Raw genomic sequence first — 17,071 nt, 5'->3', positions numbered from 1 at the left:
GCTGGGGGGGGGGGAGTACAACAATCTGTCAAGATTTGTCATACAATAATGAGATATTGTTCAAATGTTGTGTAGCCAAAATCCCCTTTAAAAACCTGACAAACAGTCTCTGTGGGCAGAATTCATCTTGTTCAGGCTTCATGCTTCCCCTTAAAAACACAGCAAGATGCTCATTTAAAAGTCGCAGAAAGAAATGCTTTAACATCCAATTTCCCAACATTTCATCATCTTGTCTGGATAATTATGCAGGGTTATTAGCTCAAGTATTTGTCCTTGGCATTCTTAATGCTGGTTGACATTTTTTATGAACAGTAATGGTATTAGAGATTTTGATCTGCTGTTTGTGCCGTTCGGGGCGTCCTCTCTGCAGTGCAACAGCACCCTCTCTTGATAGTTTCTGATATGATTACATCATCATGCGGGAGCTTGAAGTTAGAATTCTGATGAAGACTCAAACCAGAGACTTTTGGGTTATTTTAAACTCAAGTTATACTTTCCAAATGTTTTCCACCAGTCGTCTTGCTTATATGGTAAATACACACAATTCATGCCACATTCTGGTAAAATTACGTTTGCTAGCACTCATGGTATGTGTTAGAGATTACTGTCAACTTGCTACAACTGACTGTGTTGTAGCCACTTTTACATTCTAATGTGCATAGCTGTGGCAGCCATCTTGGATTGGGTTGTAAAGGCACGTCCAATGATTACTTTGAGTTTCATTAAAATCCCCACAGTGGCTCATGGGATTTCAAAAAGCCGAAAACATCAAAAGAATTTGAAGGATTCTCCTTTCTATTCAATGGAGGCTTTGTTTTTGGCTCATTATGTTGCCGTGGTAACTCAAAATGCAGCTAAAAATAATGGCACACATCCAGCAGCCAAGCCACTTGTTTGGATGTATACACTGTGTTGAGAGAGTGCACTCTTCCATTCAAGCCACATAACAATTTGTTAATATATTTAAAGCAACCTGTTTAGGTGAATACCGATAGGCGCCTCCATTGAAATGCATTGTTTCCTGTGATTTTTTTGTTGTTGTTGTTGTTGTTGACAGGCAACCATTGAAGTTATTTCTGACAGAATGTGAAATGTCCCGCTATGTCACAAAGTTAATGTCGTCTTTGTAAGTAAGAACACTGATTATTTCCAAACATCAGGGGTGCATCTCAAGGATGCTGTGGAGAAGTTATATTTAACCAGCATTTATTTTTGAGAATTAAAAAAAAAAAATACAATAAACAAGACTGTTTATTTCCAGACCTGTGCACTAAATGCCTAAAAAAGTTTTTTAAAAGGATGTTCTAAAAATAATCCAGTCAAGATTTCTGCATTATTGTTGTCCTACTTCAGCTAAAATGACACAGCTTTTATTAGAGATGGTGTGTAACCTCTTACTTTAAATATTGCTCTGCTGGTGTGGGTGTTCATTTGTCTGTACTAATGGAAAAACATCTCATGAATCGCTGAACGAATTTTAACAAAGCCCCCAGAAAGTAATCAGTAGGTGTACATTTACAATTGTATGGAATAAAATTTAATTAATAATAATTAAAAAATGCCCAAAACTTTGAAGATCTTTCAGTTTTTGAACTAAAACTTGGTGTGGCAGCAGCTGAGAGTGTGTCCCAACAAATACGTTGAGTTTATCACGTTGCCTAATATCTTTGCTTAATGCTTTAACATTAATAACTCCTGGAGTCGACCACTGAAGGAAAATAAAACCAATTTCTCAGAACGTAATCACTTATTGTGTATCTGCAAATGATCAACTTTTGGACCCAATTCAAGATGGCCTCCACAGTTAATCAACAGCTAAAACTTCCTGTGATAGCAGCCGAGAGTACCTCAGACCCCATCCTCCAAGTTCTAACAAACTTTGGAAGATCTACTGATATCGTATTTCTATCTGATATCAGATATCTGGGAAGTTATTTCCAAGCTTTGACCTTAACGACCATAACTCTGTCATTGTTTTAATTCAGGAAATACATGCTGCAGTACTTAAATCTGCATCAGATGAGTGCACTGAAAAAAGTACTTGTTTATTTGAGATATTTACCGATGGATTCAACTTGAAATCCCCTTTATCTTTACAGCATCTAAGATATAGACTGGAATGGTGTTTCTGCTCTGAAACGTGTTCAGCATTTTGTGTTTTGTCAACGCCAGCAGATTTCCGAATTAAACTTTCATGTGAAGACACATAATCCACAATTTTGACAGCAAAAACAATCACAATCTTCCCCCCACATGGCAGGGTGAGGTTGGAGTGAAAAGGACTATTCGGAGGGTAAACAAAAACGGCAAATAAAAGGCAAACAGAAGCAGTTGGTCCTCAGTCTGCTGCTGGGAGACGAAGAAGAGCAGAGCGATGTCAACAAACATGCTCTCTTGATTTAAGAAGTGGGCTCCACAGCGAAAACAGAACTAAAGTTAATGGTTGGTCTGTTTACTTGTAGATTTGGTTTTGTTTAGCAAGGGCGGAACAACAGAAAAAAACAGAATCGGGCCCGGTGCAGAACAACAACTCCGAGAACGTGATGGTGCAGAGATCGCTGATGTTGTTTTATTGATTTGCTTTCATGCTGTACAAAAGTATGATAAAAACATAAAAAGTAATTTTTGGCCCCAAAAACATGTTATTCGTATGGTTACAAATTGTTTTATTGTGAACGAGATAATAATATTTCATATTTATGAGCAGGACATCAAACGACAATGTAAAAAAAAAAAAATGCTCTGAAAATAAAGAGTCTCAGTGTGTGAGAGCATTTGCTCCACTAGCAGGTCAAAATCGAATGATTCGAGTCATCATACAGTAAAAGCTGAAGCAATAGTTCACATATTCTGAATGGGGTTCTGAGGAAAAGCTATGAACTAATAATATCTTACCTGTTGTAGATAACTCTTTAAACAACCTTAGTTTGGACCTGATTGTTGAGCTGAAGGCCAGATGAAGCTGCCATCATAAAATGACTTAAATCTCCTAAAATGACTTAAATAATCCTATTTCATAAACTCATAAACCATTCTATTGCAATTCAATTTTGCAAGACAGGGTTTTTTACATAGCAACACGGCTAGCCTTGGCAAAATATTTCAGAAGTTTTAACTGTAATGTGAAACAGATGATAGAAAACAGCACATCACATGAACCACATGAAATTTTTGAGATTGGAGGGTTTTGTTTTAGTTATAGCTTAAGTTATACTAGCTGTTAGCTCATTAATCAAGTCAGAATTTAACTTTTTTTTTTTTTTTTTTTTTACCAAAATGAGGCTTTTCAGCATTATCTACAACAGGTAAGACATCAGTTGTTCATAACTTCCCCACAGAACCCCACTTTTAAAACGTCTGAACTATTGCTTTAAGGTCCCGTCCACACTACTCTAAATTTGAAAAAGAAAAGAAGCAGACATTTCCTTTTGCATCCTCCACAGTAGAGTTTTTAGTGAGGACAAAAAAAAAGATTTTTAAAATAAAAAAATTAGGAGATTTTTCTTAAGGAACTCCATTTTTGGTGATTCCGCGTTGACAGGAGATGCAACGTTTTCAGAAACAAAAATGTAGCAGCTATTTTGGAGACACTGTCTATAGATTTCTGCTGCAGAAACGCAGACAAACATGGATCTGTGTTTACTGTTTTATCTGGGTCTGTTTCTCTTTACCCCTATCCTGTCAATGTCACACTTTGATCGGGTGTTTAAATGGTTAAAAACCAAGAGGAAACTGTATATGGTATAAACGAAGGAGAAAAAAAAGTTTTGGGAGAATTTTTAGCCAAGCTAAGCACGTTCTTTCTTTGTATTTTGATATGTCTTTAATGTGAATGTTCTGGCCACAGCGTGGGTATTACTGCGTTTTTGTTGGAACGTGTGGATGGAGGGAAATGAATCGTAAAAACAACATTTGGAGGAGTGTAGACGGTGTCTCAGACGTGATTCTACAAATACAGTTTCAACAAAAATCTGTACAGCATTATGAAATATCAATATGATATATTTTCTGTGATTCACAACTTTGTAAACCTTTTATTTGATGTAAAAACAAGACGCCTAAGACAAAATGAATAACTTTGGTCTTTCGTTGCTACAAGCTCAAAAAAAAAAAAATTAATTCCTGTACATCAAACCAGTCCGGGCAACTTGCCACCTTTAGTCTTCATCACAGTGGTCTTCATCAGTGAGCAGTAACAATGTGTTCAGACCACTCTTGTAGAAAAAGACACAGTTACAGTGTGTAACAACTTTATAAAGAGTCGCGTGAGGCCAAAAATATACTGTGTGAGATGGCACTGATAAGAAATGTTTGCGTATAATTGTAAACCAACACGGGAGCTGGGCCGGTTTTTTCTCAAAATGTAACTTTTAAGGACATTCACATGAACTTTCATAAAACGAGCGTAACAAAGCAGAACGGCAAATTCTTGGCGTGGATTTGCTACGTCTTGGCCAAGTCCTGTGAAAATTCCTAATCGGGTGAGCATGTGGAGAATGCGCGGCGCATTCCAGTCCTTCAAGTCGTACCCAGTGGGCAGACTTGTCCACTAATGATAGAAACAATGGAGCACGGGCAAGGCTCTGTCTGCGTTTCCCTCTGAAAAAAATCTGCAGAGCCTAGTTAAAAGAAAGAAAATAGGACTCTCGGAGGACGTGTCCTCAGTCTGTTGTTTTGTTTGTCCACTCCTCTTTGCTGCTCTCTCATTTGTTTCTCATGCTGTTGTGAGAGGAGGAGGGGGGGGGGACGGCTCAAGGCAGTTTCACCACCACCACGCAGGCGCCTGCCCTTCCAATGTTAAGATGGACCTCCTACAGGAAGACAGAGAGGTTAACATGCAGCTTTGCATCGGAGACTCTGTTCAAAAAAAAAAAAAAAAACCTCTCACTTCATCTGGTGCAAATCAGAAGGTTAGACTCCCAGGATTGGAGGGGAATTAATGCAAAAAGAGAAATCCTCCATAAAATATTGATAGGCTTTAGTAACTTCAACAGATTTATGTTCCTGTGGGATGTTAGCTGGTGCTTTAATCTTACATGAAAGTATTTCTTGCAGAGCAGCTCCAAATACAGCCGAATTATTTAAAATGTAAGAAGTTACAGTCTCAAAGACAGAGCGTTTTTTTTTTATTTACATCGCAAGGACACCACAAGGCTCGTGATGTCTGACTGTGCAGCAACAAACGGACACGGTTTCGGTTACCTCCGTCCACTCGTTGTTTTGTGCGTCGTAGGACTCCACGGTGTTGAGATATGACTGCCCGTCGTATCCGCCCACCGCGTAAAGCCTGTCGCCCAGCAAGCAGACGCCCACGGCGTCCCGGGGAACGCTGAGCGAGGACACGGTGGTCCACGTGTCCGTCTTTGGGTCGTACCTGCAATCAAACGAAAAAAGCCGAACTGGTTTACCTCGGCCTGAATCCGCAGGGGATTTCTTTTTGTTCTGCGCAGACGGGAAACCGAAAGGTAGCGAGGGAAATGCAGCGTGAACACGGAGCGCTGCAGAACCCTGTAACAGCAGACAGGACCTAAAAGCAGCTAAACAGTAGCTGAAGCTAAAATGAGCAAAACAGAAGCTAAAATTGGCAAAACTGTAGCTAAAGGGTAGAAGTAGCAGAATGGTGGATAAAAGATAAATGTAGAATAAGAAAATAAAAATTCAGCAGGTATACTTTTTGAATGAATTGAAGAAATAGATAGATAGATAGATAGATAGATAGATAGATAGATAGATAGATAGATAGATAGATAGATAGATAGATAGATAGATAGATAGATAAAATAAACTTTTCGATTCAGTCTCTATTTTCTAATGATGAAGCAGCACAAACAATTAGAAACAAATCTGTCTAATTTTGACATCAGCTGTGAATAAAATAATGATCTAATAAGGTGCTAATTAACTGAGAAGTGTCTGTTAATGCTTGATTGATCAAAAATATTTTACAAACCAACAACAGTTTGGCCGTAATTAATTCTGGTAAAGCTGGGACACTTGTTGTTATTTCTGGAACCGAAGTGTTTGAAGTCGGATCTTATTTAAAGTGAATTAATCTTTCTTTTCCAAACACTTCTGTCATCAGATGTGTGAGTTTAAAAGTTCAAAGTCTCTCATAAAAGGGAAAGAAGTTTTAGTGCTGTAGTAACATTTAATTTCACTTATATTTTATGTCTTATTTGAAAAAATGTTTAGTTTTTTTTTATGTTTTGACCTTCCTGGGGTGTTCCGGTCAAACTTGACTGTTTTAGAAGTTTTCTCTCGGAAAAAAGAAAAAAAAAAACTTTAGATTTCCTTTGATCTGATTTACAGAAAAATCCATGACTTTGTTCACACAAGTCATCTGAACAGAAAAAAAGTGTTTTGATCATTTTCATTACATTTTGGGTGTTTTGTTTTTGTTATTTTCATTTTTGTCTCACTCTTGGATTCAGTCCATGGCAGCACAACAACCAAATATGTGCTGGTACTGAGGCCTTCAATCATATTTTGGATCATGACAAGGAGAGAAAACAGGAACCTGTCATGAAAGCTGCTGTAAAGGAGAAAGAGTCAGAAGCTGAAGACCACACAGAATGTGATCCAAACCAAAAGACGACAAAAGAGGATTAATCCAGTGATGAGGAAGGGGGTCAAGATGTGGCTGTAACAGTCCATTCAAAGAATGGGGATATATTTTGGGCTTGTTTTTTATTATTATTACAGAGTTTTAACAATAATTTTATCATATAGGTAATTTTTTTAGCTGTAGTTTGTGGACTATGTCCTCTTTTCACTAATAAACAATAAGGATGTTCTGCTGAGCCACTGAAATTTGTACATTTTGGTTAATTATATACAAATTATTAATCATATTTTTTAACTCAAAAACAAGCCTTATGAGCTCAGATTAGTGTGGCCTACAGGACATAAAAAACAAACAGAAGATCTGAATTTCTTCTGTTCATGTATTATGTACCAGTTGAGGAGGACATTCTGGCCACTAGATGGCACCAAACGCTGTAAAACAAAATACTGATGTCCTCACGAGCCCTGTAGTAACTGATACACTTCACTAAATGCATGATAGCAGTGGAAATCAGAATCTGCAGAAATCTGAAGCATTACTGAGTCCCAGCTGGAGCAATCCAAATGTTTCCGAACCGTCGACTGACCTCTCGACACAGTCGGAGAGTCTGGAACAGTGGTTGGAGGCAGGAGCATCGTGTCCCCCCACAGCGTACAGGAAGTTGTTGTACGTTGCCACGCCAACGCCTCCTCTCCTCTTGGACATGGGTGCACACATGCTCCACTTGTTGGTGTGCGGATCGAAGCACTCCATCGACCTCAGACAGGAGCTGCCATCTCGACCGCCGACGGCAAACAGCCTGAGAAGGCAAAGAAAATGGTTGAAAAGCTGACAAAATAAAAAAAACTGGTGATGCATTGATAGATTTTTTTTTTTTTTTACATAGATAAGTGAGAAGTGGATAGCATTTTTATTTCAATGAGTTTTTTTATTTTCCTGTAAAAATTACATTAATGTTCAACTGCTTGTAGACTCCAAGTCAAGAAAGTGAATGTAGGAAAAAAAACAATTTCCTTGATTGTTTTTGACTTAGCTGAAAAAGAATCATTACCTTTTACGCTGAATATTAGCCGTAGCTGAGCAACTGCCTCTTTTCTCCTTTGTCACAAGTGCATTTTCAAAATGGCCCGAGAGCTGGTTGTCTCTTTACCAAATATATTGTGCCAAAATACTTCTAACACATCCAGATAAAGGAAGCGATTCGCTTTTATGGAGTCTAGATTACACCGTATGATTACGCTGTCTTTGCTCTGAGCTGGTGACTATTACAGAGCCACATTACAGTTTATCTCAGACCACAAAAAGACTCCAGAAGAATAAAGTTGTCAAACTAATAGTGCTGTAATACTGCGTTTCAAGTTTTCTTTGTATAGAGCAGTTTAAGTTACTCCACCGTGCTGATAATTGGAATGGTCTTTTCCTTTTCTTTCAAAAACAAAACAAAAAAAAGTCTCTTTGTGCTGCTTGAAATGTTCGCATTTTTATTGCTTTTTGTTGTTGCTGTAAGTGCAAATTAGTTTGCAAACCATTAGATTTTGTTGTAAAAGCAGCAACTTCACTTGCCGTTACTTGTAGCATTTGTGCTTCGTAAGAAAGAGTTTCTGACGAGTCAGATAAAATCAGAATACAGCCAAAGACCAATATCACAAAGGAAACAAAGACAAAATGAAATGAAAGCGAATAGAGAATTTTACGTTTATGCAGTGTGAATTCTGACAGCTGAATGACTTTGTTGAAGACGCTGGAACTAAATTGTTAATTAAAAAAAACACAAAACAAAACTAAAATGGGCAAAATTATAGCTTAAAGCAAAAAAAAATTGCGAAACCATAACTGACGGTGAAAATTAGAAAAAAAAAATGGAAAATTTATGTCAATTTATCTTCTTTTTTTTCTCATTGAAATCAAATTATTTTAAAGTGGGAAAAAACAATTATTTAACTTTGACAAAACAAAAAAAAGATCAATAAAGTGTGACTTTTATGACCTGAAATATTAGAAATCATCACTGCAGGGTTGTTTTGATATTGGCATGCCATTGTTCTACATGCCAAAGCAACTTGTTTTTTCACCAAATGATACCGTATTAAAAGCATGTACTTGGACCTCTTTGTCTATTTTGAACCAACTTTCCTTGTACTCATTATAAAGTACTTGTGTTTACTGTGACTTTGGCAAATAATCATACGCTTGATCCTTAATGTTTCGGTTTCTCAAATGTTGGCGTGCTCAGGTAGTGTGGGTTCAGCAAAGATGGGCGGGGAGAACGTACTTCCCGTTGAGCGCCGTGACCCCCATGGTGCTCCGTGGCGTCGACATGCTGGCCACGTAGTTCCACTGTCTGGCCTGGGGGTCCCAGCGCTCCACCGTGTTCAGGTAGCTCCAGCCGTCATGGCCGCCTACAGCATACATGGGGCCTTCCAGCACAGCTATACCTGAGGAAAAACAAGACAAATCCACGTTTTGATTGTGAGGAAAAATGTTAATTTAGAGGAGAAACTGTCTCATTTTTAAATTTAATACAAGTACTTAAGGTTTGTTTTTGCATGTTGATGCTTTTTGTGCTTTTCGTTGCCCACCAGCGAAGGTAAAAGGGGCAGTTATGTTTGTGTGTATTCGTTTCTCATGAACCAGGGGATGGATTTTAATAAAATTCTCAGGAGGTAATCATTGGGCGTACATCTATAACTGAATAACCTTTGGAGTGAATACAATTCAAGATGGTCGCTACATCTAATTGACATTAGCAAAAGAAAAAAAAATGGCTATAAGTCAATTAATTTGACAGATACTGGGCTAAAATCTGGTGTGGTAGTAGCTGAGAGTCATTCCCAACATGTCCACTGAGCGCTAACACCTCTCACAAAATCTCTCATTATTATATAAGATTGTGCATAATGTGGCTGTAACTCTGTCCCTTTTCACAATAAGATGACTTTTGTTTAAAACCCTGGCATGGAAGGCAACACAGAATATGCTTCTTTCAAGGAATGCAAGGCCTTTAATTATTGATATGTTTTCTGTGTTTGCTGTGTTTTCACCTGAAAATTATAGCTGACCACGTGCAGTAAATTTGTTAATGTGTCAAAAAAAAACGCAGCAGAGTTATGGTTCTCATTTCTGAGCCGGCGGAGGTATGCAGCAGACCGAATCTATTCGGCAAAACAGGAAGACTATAAAACGGCATTGTTGTTTCTCAATTCCAAGTCTTAGAGGAGAGTGGTTTCCACCGGCAACAATGTCGGGGATTTCTAAACACAATGGATTTTTAGTTTACAGCCCTTATTTCCCTCGGTGAGAGTTCAATTATTTCTCGGGAACACGAGGGCACAGCTGCATTGAGAGACGTTCAGTGGCAAACAGAGTGTCAGAACTGACTATACTAATGAAGGCCCCTTTTTTCTAAAAAAAAAAAAAAAAAAAAAAAAACATTGCTGCTTTTTTTAATGAAAACCACCAACTCTTTGCTGTCTTCACCCACGAAGCACACGGCGGGGAACGCAGCGACGCAGGGATCGCTCGCAGAGGTTTAAACAAATTCAGACTGAAAATATGTGAACAATGAGCAAAGCATTTGCTGCAGGAAAGATCAAAGACGGCATTGGTAATCTGTACGGCGTGCTCTCGGGGGCTCGCCGATACCTCCCACCACACCGGGTGAGCGAGCTGAAAGGCTTTGACGAGACTCCCCCCCGTTCTGTTAGCAGGACCTGTTTCAACTATGAATCAAAAATGCTTCTGATATGAGATGTGTCGGGCAGAGCAGGGCCGCCGCAGCACTGCTCGCCTTTGATAGGAGAACAGGAAAATCTCCCCAAGTCTGGGGGATTTTTTTTTTTCTCTCTTTTCTGACCCTTCTGAACTGCATCCTGCAATTATCAAGAATTTACAACAACCAGATCAGAAGCCAAAAAACAGAAATAAAAATAGGACAGTATATTTGTGCATTTTAAACCCGTATTTCGTGCCCCACAAACCAAATAATGACGACTTGTCTTTGATGGGATGCATGTCACCCGCTGCTTTTACATGCAAAAGGTTTAAACAAAGATGTCAGCACTCGGCATGTGTTATGGGGGTGATCTCAGCTACTACCACACCAAATTTTAGCTCCATACAAGTAATAATTACTGGATTATAATAATTTTGATGTTTATTAAGGTTGATTAGTTGTGGCTGCCATCTTAATGCAGGTGAGAGTTTCAATATAATCTCCTGGTTCATGAGATATTTTGCTAACAGGCAGGCAGACAAACAAACACATGCAGAGACACAGGCAGTAACATGATTGCCTGCAGAAGTTAGCCAATAGTTATAGCTTTAAATGACAGACTTTCTTATCTTTAACGAAGTGAAATGTTGATGAATCTGGAAAGTAACTATGAATTGGGGAAATCTCTGAATTATATTTTTTTTTTAAGAAAGTCTTACCAAGCCCATGTCTATGTGTGGACATTGGCGGCATTGTGGACCACACTTTGGTGATGGGATTATAGCATTCCACCATGTTGGACGTCTTGAGTCCGTCTCTCCCTCCGACCACGTACAGCTTGTTGTCTATCACCGCCACGCCAAACTGCAGCCGCCGGCCGTTCATGGCTCCAACCTGGACCCAGGTGTTTGTCCGCAAGTCGTACTTCTCTATGGTGGTGGAGCCTGGAATCGACAGCAAAGCACTTGTTACCATTTAAACTACACAAATAAAGTTTTTTCTGCAAAAAATGCAGCGGGAATGCTGAGCATCGTCTGGCTTTGCTGAAACTTATTTCAGCTTAAAGAAGCAAAACAGAAACTAAAAGCTACCAAAATGTTCTACTAAACATAGCAAAACACTGGCTAAAGAATTAAAAGTAGCAAAAAGCAAGATAAAAGCTTAAAGTAGCAGCTAAAAGCAAAAGATAGCAAAAATAGAACATAGATGTTGAAGCAGATTTTAAAGAGCACAAAGTTGTAAAAGGGACTAGATAAAGTTCAGTGTATTTCCAAGAAAACAATTATTGCAACTGAAGTTAAATATTTTATGAAAAGTCTAAAAGTAGCAGCCATCTTTGGAATGAGCTGAACGTTATGACACACAAATGGCTAAAATAGCACAAAAAGTAGTGAAAACAATAATGTGGACACTGGAGTCAGCAGTCACACAACAACACATTTAGCAGCGACCAGTTCGTCCATCGCTTTGTTCTACCTTTAGTAGCATCCATCCCTCCCACGGCGTAAAGTGCCCCCACAGTGGACTTTCTCGGCTTCGTTCTTGGGCTCTGGAACATGGGCCGGCGTTCAGGCAGCAGGTGGTATTTCATGGCCTCCATCAGCAGCTTCTGACACTCAAGATCGTCTGAGAACATCTTGTTGTTTTCCAGGTCTGCGAGAAGCTGCGTCGCACAGAATTGGGGGAACAACGCCGGAGAAAGGCTTAAAACGTAGGTTTTTATGCAGACTGACAAATGTTTACAAGGATCTCATTGAAAAACATTCACTAAAATGTCAGGAAAACATTTTGTTGACGTGTCTGGAAACTGATCAACTTGATTGTTTGTCTTGCGAGTGCTGGGGGATAGTCGGGACTTTATTTTGAAACGAGGAGGCAGATGATCTCTGAAGACCAGGTTTAATACTTATCATTAGGGCTGGCTTGGGTGGCCCTGAGATATTCCTTTATTTGTGCTGCTGAAGGCTCAGGATGCTGAGCTTACTGATCACCTCCATCTTCAGACACCCTTGTTTCCAACAAAAACACTTCTTTAAATTGTCTGTTTGCTCTCCGTTTGGACATTAGCAGCTCTGATTTGTTTTACGGCGGTGCTCTCTCAGTAAGTGGGTGTTCAACAAGCTTAACATTTATAAAAAAAAAACTTTAAGATATACTGTGTAGCCAAATACAAAATACATGGACATAATTGTCTCATATTTGAAGCAGCTCAGATTAGAGCCCACTAAATGGTACAACTACGCCACCTGCTGAGGTAAACTGGTACCTGCAATAAACCTGAGGGCATAAAATTTAGAAATATTAAACATTTAAGTCTGCATGTAATCAGAAAATAACTGTTATGTGGTAATCTGTCAACTGTGGGGAATGTTCTGGTGCTTTCTAGACAAACAGTACTGTGTAAAAATATCGAGCCTCCATCTTAATTCTTTATATTTTATTTGAAAAAAGTCAACCTTTCTGGTCAATTTGTGATGTGGTCTCCTGCAACACTTCTCCAGTGTTTCCAAAAGCATTTAAATGGTTTTGTTTAGGTATTTGCAGTCATTTTACACTCATTTTCAGTTTAGTTCTTGAACCAAAACCTGAGTCTTTCAGGAACGCTCTTCTTCTTTTACAGCCCAAAAACACTGACGACAAAATTTACAGTGTGAAGTGATGAGAGGACAAAAGAGGTACCAAGGCTAGGAAGTAAAAAATCTAGTTTTTTGATCATACTAATCAGTAGGTTTAAAAGGAAGCAGGTTTAAATTAGATTTTTGTTTTCAACAGGCTGGGAGTCAAAATGACTCAACCTCTTCCCATTACTTCAGTTGAATCTATGAAAAATTCAAAGTTAACCCAGTTTGACACATTTTTTAGCAACAGCATGATTCCCTGTGTCAGGTCTTTGCCTTTTCCCTGAGATGTCCAAGACCTGACTTTCAGATATACTGTTCCTCTGCTGGACAGTTTTTAAGCACAAGTATTTTATTGATTAAAAATAAATAAAGTGTAAACAGCAGAAAATCTCCAGGAAATAATTTAAAACTTATCGCTCAGAACAACTGAACAAGATTACTAGAAATTTAGAATTCAGAAATACCAGAAAAAAGTAATAACAATAAAGACTACAGTTTTAAAAGGTTTTCAGACCACTTTTGGTGTTGGGGCCTCATAGGATTTGGCTCAAAATTTATGTAGAAATCAAAGTGATTTTACTTAATATTTAAATTAAATGCTCTAAAGGGGAATTTGTCTTTCAAGTCAGTACATGCAGCTGCATCATACGACATGCAGTTTCATTTTATTTTTACTTTTAGTGCTTGCGTTATTGTCGCTTTGTGTTTCTGTCCTTTATTTTCCCCTCAGTGTTTCTGCTCTGTGGTGTTCTCTCGCTGGTTCGTCTCCTTTTCCTGTTCTGTCGAGGCAAACGGCCGCCCTTCCTGATGCTGAATCTGCTGGAGGCCTCTTCCTGTTCAGAGGCGGCAGCCCCCCCCACCCAGACCCCCACCTCATCCTTCCTCCAAACAGTACTGTTAAAGTCACAAAGTGTGATAGAACAGCTATTAAAAATGTGCATTCATTTAAAAAAACAAAAGGATATATGTGTGTACATGCAAATTCTATGGGGGAAAGCAAAGAATTACATTTATCTAAAAAATTGCCATGTATTAATGTATTATAATAAGTTATATTTAGCTTAACCAGGATGTCCATGGCGAATTGATGGTTTTTAAATAGACGGCCTCAAGAGCAATTCTGCTGTTTTTGAAAGTGCACACACACCACAGACTACACTCTGAAAGTATATGAAAAAAAATCTGTTTTTTTATTTGGATTTTTGTGGCTCTACTTAATATTTTCCTACAATTTTTTTATTCATAAATTAGTGTTTCATGTCTGTTTTGGGATCTTGCAAAGCCTGCAAGTAGTGCCAGAAGCACTGCTCTGCAAAAAATAAAAAATAAAAAAAGCTCCAGCTTTCACAGCAACAACGATTCATTTCTGTTGTTTATTCTCCTCACAGAAAACAGCCTCTCCCAACCCAGTGGATAAAATAACTTGCAGATTAGATCATTTTTTCCCCCTTTTCTTTTCTTTTTTTTCTTTTTTTCTTTTTAAGCATTTGTTTTATTGCGCTGTAGATGTTATTTTTTTAAGTAAATAAAATGTAAAAATTATATTTGCATAACTAGATTTGTAAGATGACTCGGTAAACACAATTAATTCAAAAACAGAAATAGTTTTGTACTTTATACTTGCCAAAAAAAGGGCTTATTGTGTTTGCTAATATGTAAATTAGGACAACACAGCATGGAAACAAAACTTCTCTTTGGTTGTATGGTGCTGTGTGATATTTTTAAAACTGCAGTTTTTAAAACTTGCAATGAGTCTCTAATAATCATTTTAACAAATGCCATATTATTATTTTAATCTTTTCCTCTAAAGGGAAATTTAATAACTTTAGCTGTTGTGGCTAAACTTTAGGCAATAGTGTACAAGTGAAGCAACAAATTTGAAAATGAATAAATCCTATATTTTTATTTCAGGTTCAATTTTACATGGAAGCACTATAAAACTTGTTTTGTTCCTCAGTTCTCTCACCTGGGGAGGAAGGAGAGGCAGGCGGATGTAAGCGAGGAGGACCCCGAGGTCCTTTTGTCGAGGCTGGACATCGTACCTCACCCACATCATCAAAGCTTGGAAAATGGTCTCTTCGTCGGGAACGTTGATGTCATCGCTGGAGAGCAGCTTCACAATCTCCGCCGTGGGGAGCAGGAGAAACTCCTGGTTCTGAATGACCTCCAGGAAGTGTTCCTGGAACAGACAGGAGACACAGAGGAGACAGATAATCATCAGTTATTAGCTGAGGAAGTGAATTTGGTGCAGCCGTGTGCGTATGAATGCGTGGGTGTGTGTGTGTGTGTGTGTGTCTATGAGGACCAAGTGGCACAAAGACAGGGAGGTGAAGAAAACTGAGTACAAGAAGCTAGATGGTGAGTATTTAGTCTCTATCCACAGTGAAATACTCGCTTTTTTTAAATAATTATGATACTGTCATCTGTTTAATATTGGACTTCAGAAACACTGATCCAAATTACAAAGTGCAAATCAATTTCACATAAAACATCCTTTAAAAAAAGCCCTTATTCAAAAGCTAATACAGCTTTTGTTTTGCTGTTAATCATACATGATACCTTTAAGCCCTTATAAGCCGTCTAATGAGACGCTCCATGCTTGCTAACTATCGCAGCCTCTCGAATGGTGTCCAGCTCGGATCTTTGTGAAAGCTGTTTTCTGTTGCCTCTCTAAAGATTAATCTTCCTCTTATTGGCCAGAGGCCCAGCCGATATGACAGCGCTGCATGGCTACGTCTTCAAGGCCTTTGTCTCTGGGCTCCTCCATTAGACATGATGTACTGCGTAAAATCCTCCATGGATCCATAGCATGTCCAACGTTTAAACGGTTGGAAGACAGACTGAGCCATCGCTTTGCCTTGTTTACTCTTCGAACGAGGCAGCTGAGCTTTGATTACCAAGCTGCTGCAGTAACTTTGTGCTCACAATGAAGTGGAAGCTCCTAATTTGCAAAAAAAAAAAAAGAAGAAGACAACCAAGCTATTGATCATCAACTTGTAACAAATTACAGTGTCTTGATTCAATCTTTATGAGAGCAGGCTTTAAGAGCTTAATTCAAAGAGCTTTAATGAAATGGAGGACGTGTATCGATCTGTGGCGGTAAAGCTGAGGTGGAAAGTTCATCCAACTCTCAATTATCTCACTTTGTTATGGCCACTGGTTTTGCACAGTTGAGAGCTGAAAGTGTTTTGATGAGTGACGGTTTCGTTTTCAGACAGTCGCTTTCGAGTTAACTGCTTGAAAAATAAGTTCAGTGAGAGAAAATGGTAACTTATTTAGTAACTGAGCAAAACAGTAATAGAGTATTAGCAATTTTTTGACTGCTTAAAAGAATAGTTAAGATCTTTTGAGGTTGTTGTCTGGGGGAAAAGCTATGAGCAATCAGTATCTTACCTGTTGTAGATAGCTCTTTGAATGACCTCAGTTTGAAGAAATAGAGTTTAATCTGACAGGAAGCTGAGAAGCTATTTTGCTTTTTTTGTTTTTGTTTTTTCAAAGACCTATCTACAACAGGTAAGATATTAATTGTTCCTAACCTTTCCACGGGGCCTCACTTCAAAAAAACTATCTCTTTAATCAGTATGGCTTTAGGAAAGGTACTTTCTAAGATTTCTTTTTATAACTATCTGCAGCAACTTTCATAAAGAAACCGCTAATGTGATTCTTTAAAAAAAAAACAGGTTAATGAGGAAAAACCTAACATTTTTTTTGTATGCACCGTGCCATTAAAGATGGAAAACGATGTCAGAGAGTTGGCTGCCACGCTGTAACAGGGGAACCACACTTGTGTAAACTGGACTCAGTCCACTCGGAGCTACCAGGAAGCCTGCAGCCCTCCCGGCTCATTACTGAACTGATTGAACAGGAAACTGGCCCTCTTGCGCAGTTTGATGATTAGATTAACCTCCCCGTCGTGGACGGAGGCTGTGATGTCGACCGGGTGAGCAGATGTCCTTTAGGAGATAACGCCTGGCCTGCGCTGTCACTTCAGCATGACCGAGAAAAACACGGTCTGACAAATAATGTGGTGAATCTTAATCCAGTGCAAATATCCATTGCAGAGGGAAACTAGATTGCACGAAAGGCGGCGCACTAATCAATGTGCAGCGGTGTCTTCTGACAGCTCGAATTATATGAAGTGAAAGCATGAAATTATTCCATTTCTATTCTATC

At 38.7% G+C, this 17,071-nt stretch overlaps 1 protein-coding gene across 3 annotated transcripts in view; it reads right to left on the bottom strand.

Annotated features, from left to right (window-relative positions):
• Positions 1 to 4,364: 4,364 nt before the first annotated feature.
• Positions 4,365 to 17,071, bottom strand: part of klhl4 (kelch-like family member 4) — a 33,003-nt gene continuing 20,296 nt past the window's right edge. For all 3 annotated transcript variants that reach the window (XM_017428186.3, XM_017428185.3, XM_025008584.2), the window contains 7 exons: positions 14,865 to 15,077; positions 11,754 to 11,940; positions 10,997 to 11,221; positions 8,838 to 9,000; positions 7,152 to 7,364; positions 5,203 to 5,374; positions 4,365 to 4,811 (listed from right to left, as the gene is read on the bottom strand). In XM_017428186.3, coding sequence (XP_017283675.1) covers positions 4,752 to 4,811; positions 5,203 to 5,374; positions 7,152 to 7,364; positions 8,838 to 9,000; positions 10,997 to 11,221; positions 11,754 to 11,940; positions 14,865 to 15,077 — 1,233 coding nt within the window. In that variant the 3' untranslated portion in view covers positions 4,365 to 4,751. The remainder of the gene's footprint in view (positions 4,812 to 5,202; positions 5,375 to 7,151; positions 7,365 to 8,837; positions 9,001 to 10,996; positions 11,222 to 11,753; positions 11,941 to 14,864; positions 15,078 to 17,071) is intronic.

The sequence above is a fragment of the Kryptolebias marmoratus genome, linkage group LG9, assembly GCF_001649575.2.
Source record: "Kryptolebias marmoratus isolate JLee-2015 linkage group LG9, ASM164957v2, whole genome shotgun sequence".
Taxonomy (NCBI): Eukaryota; Metazoa; Chordata; class Actinopteri; order Cyprinodontiformes; family Rivulidae; genus Kryptolebias; species Kryptolebias marmoratus.
Note: the sequence above shows the minus strand (reverse complement) of the source record. Positions and strands in the feature narration are given on the sequence as shown.